The 12,600-nt window shown below is 47.4% G+C and overlaps 1 protein-coding gene and 1 long non-coding RNA gene across 2 annotated transcripts; one reads left to right on the top strand and one right to left on the bottom strand.

Moving 5' to 3' along the window:
• The first annotated feature begins 28 nt into the window (after positions 1–28).
• FAM221B (family with sequence similarity 221 member B) lies at positions 29–8,830 on the top strand. Its single transcript, XM_019729084.2, has 7 exons — positions 29–715; positions 2,310–3,003; positions 3,156–3,299; positions 7,586–7,696; positions 7,882–8,079; positions 8,271–8,390; positions 8,754–8,830. Exons 2-7 carry the CDS (start codon positions 2,310–2,312, stop codon positions 8,789–8,791), a joined length of 1,305 nt encoding a protein of 434 aa, XP_019584643.2. The 5' UTR covers positions 29–715; the 3' UTR covers positions 8,792–8,830.
• On the bottom strand, positions 2,832–12,580 carry LOC141571153 (uncharacterized). The gene is made up of 3 exons (XR_012495843.1): positions 12,491–12,580; positions 4,143–4,377; positions 2,832–2,969 (listed from the first exon to the last, which is right to left on the bottom strand). It is a non-coding gene; the product is annotated as an uncharacterized LOC141571153 (long non-coding RNA).
• Positions 12,581–12,600: the final 20 nt, after the last annotated feature.

Below are 12,600 nucleotides of genomic sequence, written 5' to 3'. Positions count from 1 at the left end.
CCCTGCCCTATTCCATTGGTCTCTCAATTGGTCCAGCTGGGCTCCGAGGACAGACTCCGTCCCAGCCCCAGCTATCTTGAGTCCTTGCTCTCACCCAAACCACCAAGCCAGGATACTCCCTTCAGATCCTCACAGACCCCACTGGCCGCCGCACAGACGTCTCTTAGGAACCCTGCAGAGACGCTCACATATCCAGACCCACGGATGTCCCCAGAGATATCCGCAAACCCTACCTAGAGACTCTGAAAAAGATCTTGCAAACCCTGTTAAAAGAACTGAACCCTCTAGGTTTGTCCTCTCCAGGTCCAATAAGACGCACACAGGAGACCTCACCCACCGGGGATGTGATCAGACTGCTGTTGACACTGAGATTACTGGGCGTTCTGGTTGCTCTGGTGACGGATGCCTTCTCTCCCCGCCTTGGTTCCAGAGGATTCAGTGAAGTCCCTCCTTCATCGGCCCTGGATCCCCTCTTCTCCCCTCCTTCCACCCTTCCCCCAGATCTGGCCAGAGCTCTTTTGCAAATTTCTGCAGGTGTCCAAGTCTCCTCCACAAATCGTAGACTTCAGGCAAGTCCAGTCACCACACAGCGCCCTGAAGCTGGGTCTCATCCACAACCAAGAGCCTTCCCTCCCTCGGGTCTAACACTTCCGCTTCCCAGCTTCAGACAACACCCTGACCTAAGGACTTGTAACAGCCAAGCCAAAGCCCAGAGGTATGTAGTCTCTCCAATGGCCCCCACTCCAAACCCTCATCCTATTTCCCTCCTAACACTTTCTGTCCCTTCCCACCTTAGTCCAACCCCCTCCTATTCTCTTTATCTTTACCCTCCCCTTCCCACCAGTTCCCTTCTCCTCTTCTTTTCCCCCTTCCTCTCTCCCATCCTCTGGTTCTCCACCCCCAGGTCCCTTTTTCCTCTTGCTGAAAGTCTGGTCACCTTCCTCCCCACCATCCTACCTCTCCCCCTACTTCCTGTCTTTGGAAAGGCTCTAATGAGTTTAAGTGATGTATTTAGTATCTCTGGAGGGGGGGGGGGAGTAGGGCACAGGGAAAGTTAAGGCTGAAATCCTTAGACACCGTTACAAATGACAGGCCTTGAATGTCAGAGCCAAGAAATTCACACTTAATCCTTAGGCTGAGTCACTGAGTATTTTTAAGCAAGGGCATGCCATTGTTAGACTGCATTTTGAAAGCTCTTGATTGGGTCATTAAGGAGGACTCTCTTTTGGATATAACTTACAAGATAAATTAGGCACAGCCCCCTCCCCACAGCATCCTGGACTTACCCCAGCACAACACCAGCTCATGTGTATTGTCATTCTAGTTAACCTGTCTCCTTCCCAGATTCTTTCAACTGAGTCCAGTGCTTGCACAGTGCCTGATTAAAAGTGTAAGATTAGGCTCTTGATAAAAGTGTAAGTTTTCGATAAATCAATGAAAGAATGGGTGAGTGGATTAATATGCTGGGGAAGGCAGCAGAGGGGCAAAGTTATTACATAATCCAGGTAGAAAATGATGAGAAGTTAAACAAAATTGCAGGGAAAGGAGAGGAGAGAATGGACTTCGGGGATATTTAGGAGAGAGAAATACAGTCCTTCGTCCCTATTTGAAGATGAGGGCTGAGGGAAAAAGAGAAGACTAGGATAATTCCCAGAGTTCAGTTTTAATACCTTGTGAGACATTTATTTAGCCATGTCCAGCGGCAGTGGGGTATGAATGTGAAGTATAGGGATTTAAAGAGGTCTGAGCTGGAATTATGGATTTAGGAGTCATCGGCATACAGCTGGAAATAGTTGAAACCTCGAACATGAATGTCATCCTCAAGGGAAGGTGCGTGTGGTCCCTAGACAAAATTAGACTGTGGACAGGACCCTGCCATTGTGGCATCCTCATACACTCTTGGGAACAAACTCCTACTTTGGCTTGGTATTCCTAGTCCCTAGGCTTCTAAAGGCTGACTCCCAGAGTTCTAAGGTATGCCCAGGACCCTGCTCTTCGACTGGCCAAGTTGCTATGTTCAGGCTCCCTCCTGGGGCATGGTCCTCTGCTACCATCTACTGATGGGATTCTGACTGCATCAGCCATTTAAACTCCCGCTCCCTCACAAACCACAGCAAGTTGCCATATGGGGGTCTAGGCACTTGGGTGAAACTCCTGGCACTATACTCTGATGCAGAGTTCATCTTGCTTTCCTCTTATATCTCCAGTGCACTGAGAACCTTATCCTAACTCCATACCCTACTGTGAACCCTGACTTGCAGACCCTCCAATCCCAATCTAATGAAGCCTGTACTCTATTCTACCACTAGATGGAAGCAGACGAGGTCACAGAGGAGCCTCCTACCACCACAGATGCAGAGGAGCACCGTTCTTCAAAGGACCCCTCAGCCAAGGACTCACAGGAGCCTCCTATCACTGAAACCCCCTTGGAACCTTCTGTCCCTGAGACCCCTTTAGAGCCCCTTACCTCTGAAAGTCCTTTGGAGCCTTCCAGTCCTTTGGGACCTTACCAGGTCCCTTTAGAGACCCAGACCTCTGAAGCCCCCTTGGAGCCTTCCATCTCTGAGACCCCTTTAGAGCCACACACCTATGAATCCCTTTTGGAGCCTTCCATCTCCAAGGCCTCTTTAGAACACTCTATCCCTGAGAGCCCATTGGAGAGTCACATCTCTAAGGTCCCAGAGAAACACTTTACTTCTCATAAATCATCACCAGGCCATGTGTCTGTGTCTTCCTCTCAAGTTCTGAAGGAAGACCTCTTCTCTGGGGCTTCGTCCAGTCAGGTCTTATGGACAAGGAGATCCAACCAGATCTCTGAATCTGAGGTCCTTCAAAAGCACTCACTTTCAGGCTCTTCAGCCCAGGCTCACCTGGACACACCTGAAAAGGAAAGGGAGGAGAACGGAGAGGACAGGGAGGGGGTAGATGCCACTGAAAGCACTGCTCACACAGCTCAGCCTGGACATCATCTGGGAAAGAAGACGGAGAAAAAAGGAGTTAGCCGTAATTACGCCTGCCCTTTTTTTCATTCTCATCACTCACTGTCTTTCACCTGCCCTATGAGGAAAGGATTGGGTTACTCTTTGACCTGGCCCCTTCTCTTAGTTTTAGGGCCTCCTCACTTCCCCTTTGTCACTCAGCCCTTCCCTTCCAAGGTTACACAGTCAGCCCAGTGGTCCCTGCTAAGCAGGCAGAGTTGGTGGAATTGGCTAAGGCAATGCACAGAGAGAAGTTTGGTGCTCACGTGAATCATCTTTTCCAATGGGAGAAGAATGCAGCCCTGAATGCCATTCAGACAGGTGAGCCCAGGCAGCCTTCCAGAGGCCTCTTACAGGCCCATGTCCATTCTCCAACCCAATGTTCTAGGAACTTGCCCATTCAATGGATAGCTGTCTCTCATGGAAATAGCAATGCCACCTGCCTGGAATCCGGGAGGGGAGCAGGCAAGTGGGCCAAGGTGGATGGCATGGATGCAAACAAAAAGTGGGATATTCACATAAAGCCCAGGTAGGGACAGGTTGCCTAACTAAAGGTGTTAAAAACAGAAGGGCCACAGGCCAGCCCTAGATCTAGGGCTCAGATTGCCTGTACCAACGGACCCTAAGGCAGAGATGGCCCAGGACCCTACACAATCTCCAAGTGACTTGTTGCTCTTACATGGCAAAAGGCCTTCATCTCCTTGGTGAAACTCCATTAAAAGGCTGTCACCCCTGCATGTGAGACCCATGATCAGTTGGGTACCCAAAAGCTGTGAGTCTCCACCAAAGAGTATCTTCTAGCCCTGTCACTTCCAAGTCTCATTCCAGAATTAATACCCTTGACAGTCCTGTTAGTGGCCTGCTGTGCTTCTCTATGTCTGTATATAAAGAGTGTGCAGATGTACTGCGTAAACACATGCCATCCTATGTACCTGTGTTACTGAACTTCATATCTATAGGGATTACCTTCAGTAAGAGGGCCGTCTGACCTGCTATGAGGATTCTGGGGTTTCTAGATTGAATTCAGTGCATGTCACTTCATTTTGGTTTTTCATGCTTTCTTTCCCCTTATGATGGGAGTAGAGTTATGTCAAAACTAGATGGCCTAAGATATAAAGATAACCAGATAATTCTATGACCTTATACCTCTTCAATGTAACTTACTCTCCTCAGTCCCATTCAGGGACCCCTGGACAAGAAAGTCACAGTGATCTCATTTGTTTCTCAGCCTTCCTTCAGTCATTGAAACATCTTTGTTTGTTTATATCTTCTGTCACTCTTAATTATATTTCTTGCAAACGTAGAGTCTGTTCAGTCCCCTCATTCTCCTTCTCAGAACCTCCTGTCTACGTCCCACTCTTCAAGGCCATTGCACTTCTTGAGATTGGACTTCATTTTCCTGTTAAAACAGGCATTTTGATACTAAAATTTAAGTGTCATTCAATCCTGAACAAAGATATTTGGGGTTCCTTTCTAATACTGGGGCTCTTCTGTCATTGGAAAGTCAGTCTATGAGCTCTGTAGAGAAATATCAAGTGTAAGCTTTTCTCTTATTTGTTTAATATTTATTGAGCACCAGCAACGTGCCAGGCATTGAGCTACCCGTGGAGGTGGTGGTGCTGGTGGAATTTCAAAGACAAAATCCCTCAAACAATTTACACTTTAATGAAAGACACCAATAAGTAAAAGGACAATTACAATTCATTCTAATAATTACTATAATTGAGCTCAGCCCATGAAAAAAGTGGCACCCAATAGTGGGAGCTTGGGGAGCAAGCCTTGGAAGAGAACTTCTCAGCTGAAGTCTGTAATATGAGTCAGAAGAGGTAGCCACATAAAAAGTGGAGTATGGTAAGACATGAGAGGGCAAGTCACTGGTAGGGAACTGTAAGAAATGCAGTATGCTTGCTGCATGGAGTGATGGGCAGAATAGCCCAGCTCAGCTCTGAAAGCGCAGCATTGCACAGGTATTTCTGTGCCAAACTCAAGAGCGGGGATTATATCCTCAGGGTAACGGAGAGGCGCTAAAGTATTTTAAATAGAACAATAACATGAACAGATTTGTGTTTTTGAAAGATCCCTCTGGCAATAGGATAGACTGGAGAAAGACAAAATTGGAGACAGGAAGACTACACTGTGGGGCACTGGTAGTAATACAGGTAAAAAGTGGATGGGTGGAGGTAGAAAGAAGTAGGCAAATTTGAGAAATGCTAAGAAGGTAAAACCAACCTTTGGATTACTGGACATGTAGGATAAGAGAGTGGGCCATGCCTGGAATGACATCTAGGTTATTGGCATAAGTAGCTGATTGGATGATGGTGCCAATAACTGAATACCTAAAACAGAGTAGATGCTTGCTAAGTATGTGCGGGATGAACAGAGGATAAAGGATGAGGGCCAGGTTTCGAAGGAATCATTGGATATAACACATTTGAAGTGCTTGTGGAACATACTGGTGAAAGAGTCTAGTAGATAGCTGGCTATATGGGTCTGAAGCTCAGGAGAATGGTCTGGGCTGGAGACATCCTTCACGTAAAAATAGCTATGTGTTGTATGGAGACATTCTAAGCATAAAGAAATGTTCTCATGCAAATGTGATTATGTGATCATGGAATTAACTGTGCTGTACAGAATCAAAACGGCATCCCAGATAATGTCTCCTCCCCCTACCAATCCTTGTCCACTCATAACAGGAAGAAGGTTTGGAATTCAGGGAGAATGTAGAGGGCACCACTCTGGAATACACAGCCAGATGTCAACTGTCCCACTTTAAGGGCACTGACATCTGTAATAGAGTCTGAGGTATAGTTGACAGTCTCCCTGTTCAAGCTCCAGTCTTCATCTGAAAGCTGGGCACTGACTTCCACATCAGTACTTGGACTTGACTCTTCCAGGCCCTCAGGCTGGGCCTTGATCTCTGGGCACTGACCCCTGTCCACTTCTACACCTCACCTGCTCCTCCAGTGTGTCCTGCTACTATGGACAGAATTCAGAATTCCTACATTAGAATCCTGGCTCCCCCACCCACCCCCATTGTGACTCTGCCTATAGCCTATCCTTTCAACCAAGGCTCCCTGGTGTAATGGGCCCTGGCACTACAGGCTGTCAGCATCAGGACAGAAGCAGCAAAGCCAAAAGCCACATCTGAACAGGCTTTAGACCCTGAGAGACCATGGGTAAGGCAAGAAAGCTTAGTCTGACAAGTAGATACAGAATTGTGGGGTATGGCCCTGGCCAGAGCCAAAGACTGGAGGACACTAACTCTTTCTCATCTACCTTATAGAACTTCAAGGTTATGCCTCGCATACAGGTTTCTCTTTCCTCCTGAAGGAATTTGCTCATTCACTTATTGAGTCAGGCCATCTGTGTTCTCTGAGCACCTATTTTGAGTCAGGCCCTGTGCTAGAACCAGAGATATAGATGAAAAGACAGACGCTTCCTTGGAGGAACTCACAGCCTAACAGGAATACAAGTGAACAGTTCATTACAATGCATAAAAGTAGCACAAGGAGCCACAGAAGGCAAGAGGAGGAGGAGGGATTCCTAGACAGGGGAAGTCAGGGACACTTTTTTGGTAGAGGTGACACTTCATTGAAGCCTTTAAACTGGAATAAGAGTCCTAGAGCTGAAGGTCCCACTCCACAGGGACTCATATAGGATTCTTGTAGAAGTTGGGGTACTCTCAGCTCTCATGGAGGATGAGAAAATCTGAGTAGGAGATGTTCTCTGGTTCTCCTCCCACATTTACATAGCACCACTCTTGCCTTGTGGTGAGATTGACCGTGAAGCCAGACATTTTCAGACCCCACTGCTGAAACCAGGCTCTCAATGGTTGTAGCCTCTGCTGGTGCCTGAGCGCAGGTATTCTTCTTAGCCTCACCTTCCTTTCCATGCCTCCTTTCCATGTCTCCCAAGCTTATATTTTTTGGTCTTCACCACTCATGACTTCTGCCCTACCCCTTTCTCCTGACCCTTGGAGAGCCATAGGCAGCCCTTTTCAAGTTCATAGAGGTCATCAGTTCAATGACACCAGGAACACAGAAGAGAAGTATGAAGGTGCCAACCTGGAGAAGTAAGGGAAACCCTCCTGGCCCCAGCACTGCCGAACCTCCTCCTCTTCAGGCCCCTTCAACAACCGTGCTCATTAGTAGTCAAGCCCCACCATCTGCTCTACACCTGGCCAGTCATCTTCCCTTTCCCTCTTAGACACTTCAAGGAAACCAAGCAAAGTTGAGCTCTAAGTTGGAGAGGGAAGGAGATGAGAATCCCTACAGTCACAGAGAACTCATTGAGATTCATGTTCATCTTCAAACAAAATTTCATTTACAATCGTCCTGCTCAGAAACTGAAGACTGTCTTCAATCATCTCTGACAGGCTGACAGAGATAGGGTGGGGAGGGAAATGAAACATTTGTGGGGCAATGAGGAAACAAGTCTAAAGAGGAAAAAAGTCTAAAGAGGTAGGGATGAGGGTGGAGTCCTCATGAATACACCTGGGGGGACAGGTGAGCCCCCCTACCAGGGGATAGGTGAGAACACCTTGGGGAGCTTAGGCTATTTTTCCTCCCTTCTCCCTTGTCCTTCTTACTCAATCCCGCCACACCCAGGTCTCTACATTGGCTGGCGCTGCCCCCACTATCTATGGGACTGTTTCCGGATTGGAGATGAGTCCAAGTGCTTTTGTGGACACTTGTTGAGAGAGCACCAGATCATCTCAGGTAGGGAGAATTGAGTTATCCCTCGCAGCCCGTCAGTGGGGAGGGATAACTGTACTCTGTCATGTGTTGGGATGTATGAGAGAAAGTGTGTGTATATTTGTGTGGAAGACTGGGTTGGCATGGGAAGGCCAGGCGCTATCAGGTGCTGGTCTAACCCTACCATCTATCCCCATCTGCACACATAGACTTATCTGTGCCGTGCAAAGTGAGCCAGTGCCGCTGCCTCATGTTCTGCTTTATCCCATCACGCCCAGAGGAGGTGGGTGAGTTCTGGCTCAAGAGACGAGCCACCTTTGACCCCAAGGCCTGGAGGGCCCAATGTCGCTGCAAACACAGCCATGAAGACCACGCAGCTACCAAGTCCCATCCCTGCAGGGTCAAAGGTACCTTCTAGGACAAGGGGAGTAAAAGGTGGACATGGGTGGGGATAGGATGCAAATAGTTTGGGGCCGAGGATGGGGGAGCTGGTAGGAGACACTTGGGTTTGTGGTTGGTGAGGAAGAAATGAGCATATAGTCAGCCCATGGAGAAACCCCAATTCCCTATACTTTTCTTGGCTGTCCCCTTGCCCTAGGCTGTTGCTGCAACTGCTTTGAGTCTAATTTCCTCTGTGCGGCCTGTGACCGGCGCTGGGAGGAACACGAGACTTTCTTTGAGACTGAGGCGACCCGGCGACGAGGAAGGAGGCCTCACGGTGAGGGGGCAACCTGGAATGGGGGCCATTCCAGGGTCTGTAGTCAGAAGGCCAGGCAGGAAGGCACTCCCATCCTCAACCATCCCATCCAAGACTACCTCACCCCCTCACCCCTGCATTCCATAGCTGTACTGGTTTCCACCCCCAGGAGCAGACTATGTGCCTTTTGCAGAGATGGCTACCCTCCGAGAAACCATCATAAGCAACTCTGACTTCGAGGCCCTACAGGAGCAGGGACCCTCTGCCTATCCCAGCTCCCAACCTAGTCCCCCTGGGCCCCCTGGCCTACACAGCCTCCAACCTCCCCCTACATCTGACCCCCATACCTGACCCTTTCACCTGTACTCTTCTGTCCTCCTCCAGGGACAGACACTGTCAACACCTCGCACAAGCCTCTGTGAGCCTGGCTCAGATCAGCAATAAAGGGGAAGCCACTGGAATCTGACCTGGCTCTTTACGGGGCAGCTAGAGCCCAGCCCAGGGATAGAATCCTAAGACTTTAGAGTCAACACCTATTGGGAGTGAAAGACAGCACCACACAGGAAAGAGGCTGCATCCAGCCATCTGCCTCCATCACACTCACATTTAAGCTGCTAGCTCTGGCATTAGAAGAAGAGAGTGTCTTCAAGGAAGCCAAGAAGGGGGTTTCAAGAAGGATAGAGTGATGTTAGATGCAACTGTGGCCTCCAGTAAGCTAAAGACTGAAAAATGTCCATGGGATTTTCTAATTAGGTCTTTGGGGACTTCAGAGAGTATAATTTCAGTGGTGCAGTGGAGGCAGGAGTGTCTTTAAGAAGCTTGGATGAAAGGAGCAGGAGAGAAGTCAGACAATAGCCAGAGGGAGATGTGGAGTCCAGGAATCATTTTTTTTAGGAAGGAAAAGGGGAAGAGACAAGTAGAGAAAGAGAACTTGAAAGATGCAGAAGAGAAATGCCTGTGAGACAAGGTTCCAGAGATGGAGGGGGAGGGGATGAGGTCAAGGCAGAGATGAAGGGATCCCCTCTGACGGGAGAAACACCACTTCCTAAGACCAAGAGGAAGGAAGGAAGGAAGGAAGGAAGGAAGGAAGGAAGGAAGGAAGGAAGGAAGGAAAGAAGGAAGGATAGGATCTTCACTGAGCTGCAGGGAGCAGAATCTTGTGGAAGTTCCCCTGGGAAGTAGGAGATAAGGTCAGTCGCTGGAGGGCGAGGAGAGGGATAAGAGTGTGGGGAGTAGGAGACAGGAAAAGAGAGGTGAAGGTTTGGGAAAGCTAATGTGGGGAATTGGAGAAAAACACGATCAGTGGATAGTTAAAGATTCAGGTACAGTTGGAAGCAGGAACCTGGTCAGAAAAGCAGAGAAGCAAAATATTTAGATTAATGGGTGTTGATGGGAGAGTGTCAGGGAGAATGATTGGGAAAATAAGGCTTGAAGATATGTAGGGAGCTGACCATACAAATAGGGAAAGAAAATGATGCCAGGAATCAATTGGCAAATTGAAAGAAGGAACAAAGGGGGCCAGCCCGGTGGCTCAGGCGGTTAGAGCTCCATGCTCCTAACTCCGAAGGCTGCCGGTTCGATTCCCACATGGGCCAGTGGGCTCTCAACCACAAGGTTGCCAGTTCAACTCCTTGAGTCAGGCAAGGGATGGTGGGCTCCGCCCCCTGCAACTAAGATTGAACACAGCACCTTGAGCTGAGCTGCCTCCCGGATAGCTCAGTTGGTTGGCGCACAGGCTCTCAACCACAAGGTTGCCAGTTCAATTCCTCGAGTCCCACAAGGGATGTTGGGCAGCGCCCCCTGCAACTAGAAACGGTAACCGTACCTGGAGCTGAGCTGCACCCTCCACAACTAAGACTGAAAGGACAACAACTTTGAAGCTGAACGGCACCCTCCACAACTAAGATTGAAGGGACAGCAACTTGACTTGGAAAAAAGGCCTGGAAGTACTCACTGTTCCCCAATAAAGTCCTGTTCCCCTTCCCCAATTAAAAAAAGAAAAATCTTAAAAAAAAAAAAAAGAACAAAGGAATAGAAGTCTTTAATGAGGTCTAGCAGCAGATGTAGTGGTAGGAATTGAAGTACAGGAGACAGTCAGAACCTGCAGAGCATTTCAGCTTTCAGATGAGAGCAACTTCGAATAATCACAAAGCCTTTGATTAGAGAAGATTGTGGGCCAGAGGCCAAAATCAGTGAATGTGGGGGAGTGGCTAGGCAGTCCATAGATGATTCTTATGGGGAGTAGAAGATTCTGACATAATGGGCTCTGTGATCCTAGGCAAGTCACTTCCCCCTCTCTGGGCCTCAGTTTCAGGATCTATAAAAGAGGGCTAATCTCTGTGCTACCTGCTCTCTATAAGAGCCCAAAGAAATAACCAGTTTCAAAGTGCTTTGTACTCCCCTACCCCTCCTGGCTGGTTTCCTTCATCTTCCAAGATCCCAGCTCCTTTTATCTCTTGCCCTTCTCCAGAGCAGCTCTAGGGAGATGCTGTCCCAGAGGTATGTCAACAAAAGTCACTACCACCAAACCAATGCAAACAGGAGTCCCCAATCTGGGGTGTGTAAAGGGAGAAACTTTTAGGTAAACAGTTTGCAAACCAGGGAGAGACAACCTCCAACAGAAACCAAAAGTGCACTCTGTCTGGTTTTATAGAGGAAGCTCCTGCCCTATCCCTGATTGGTCTATTTTTATGCAAATGAGGAATCCAAATTTATAGTCTGATTGGTCCAAATAGCACTGTCCTGATTGGTCAGAATCATTCTGATTGACTTATGGATTGCTCTGATTGGTCAGTAAATATGCAAATAAGAGTATAGCTGTGCAGCTCCAATTTAGGAAGGTTGCAGCCCATTGGTTGAAAGATGATTCCAGGAACTCCTTTATAAAGGTGGGCTCAGCCACCAGGAACATAGAACAGGACACTGGCCATTCAGTCTGTGGCTTTCCCCTGACATGCAGAGTGTATGAGAGGCCCCTGTCAGCAATGGCTGCTGGGCTCTGATTTTGAATTTGAGCCCAATTAACCACAAGGAGTCCTTCTTGGCAGGTATATTCCTTCTTGGGGTCAACAGGCACCACAGAGAACTGCAGCCTCTAGGGCACTGAGAAAAGGCCAGTTTACATTTCTTCATGTTTGGGGAGGCTGTCTGTCCTTCTAAGGGAAAAAACTCAACCTGGACTGTTAGAACTCCCCGGGGGAATCACAGGGTCAAATGTCTGCCCTTTGGAGGAAAAAGGACTTTCTAACAACAATAATATGGCTATACGAAAGCAATTTACTATCTCCAGAAGTAAAGAGTTCCTTATTACTGGTCATATGCAATTAGCGCCATAATAACCATTCACTACAACTAATTCAGTTAATAGTCAGCAATAAAGGAATGGTTACTATGATAAACTCATTCAAGGAAGTTTTATGCAAACATTACAAAGTATATTTACATAGACTATGTAATAATATGGAAAACTGTGAGACTAAGAATATAATATACAATACATTCGACGCATGTATTATATATAATGAAAGGAAATTAAAGGAAACACCAAATGTAATTCATGCTACAAATAATTATTGAGCACCTATATCTCTTAGGCTGTGTGCTAAAACATAACTAAAGAGACAGTGGTGACTTTTATCCTACATGTTAAACGTCAGACTAAAGCTTACCTGGTGTGAGTATATTAGCATTTTGTGACACACACACACACCCCGTTTCTTATGTCAAAAATATATATTCCAGCAAAATGAAATATACTTCAGATCTAGCTATATAATGCATTTCCCTCATCCTTCTAACTTGACTCACTGGAAATGCCAGGCACAGAGCTAACCGTATCACACACCTTTTCTGATTAGGAAAGAACATTTTCTTATTGGTCGTGTGGCAAAGATAGGGCATTTCCGCCCCCGCCCATTAAAAAAATGCAAAAACCATCCTTAAAACAACTGCAGAATCTTTCATATTGGAGTGAATATGTTAACGAGAACATAAATTAAGGAGTTGCCCTTAGATAAGTTTAAATTTCTGAAATGTTCAAGGGGCTGAAATTGCCCCTGTGGGGGAAATATCTATCTCGCCAGTAAAAAAAAAAAAAAAAAAGGGACCCTATCCCAATTCACCTTTAGCCCCGTCTGCCCGGTGTCCTCCACCCGCCTCTTTTTTCCGGGATTCCAAAGGCCCTGGACCTGGGGTTAGCGGTGGTTCCTGGAGCCAATAAGAGCTGAGTACC

This window comes from Rhinolophus sinicus, linkage group LG04 (assembly GCF_036562045.2).
Source record: "Rhinolophus sinicus isolate RSC01 linkage group LG04, ASM3656204v1, whole genome shotgun sequence".
NCBI classification, from domain to species: domain Eukaryota; kingdom Metazoa; phylum Chordata; class Mammalia; order Chiroptera; family Rhinolophidae; genus Rhinolophus; species Rhinolophus sinicus.
This window is presented reverse-complemented; position numbering and strand designations above follow the sequence as displayed.

Excerpts from the sequence above, each read along its gene's own strand:
- FAM221B (XM_019729084.2), top strand. The coding sequence starts at position 2,310 with ATGGAAGCAGACGAGGTCACAGAGGAGCCTCCTACCACCACAGATGCA. Across the intron at positions 3,300-7,585 it reads CCTGAATGCCATTCAGACAG|GTCTCTACATTGGCTGGCGC; the intron begins GTGAGCCCAGGC and ends CGCCACACCCAG. Across the intron at positions 7,697-7,881 it reads AGAGCACCAGATCATCTCAG|ACTTATCTGTGCCGTGCAAA; the intron begins GTAGGGAGAATT and ends CTGCACACATAG.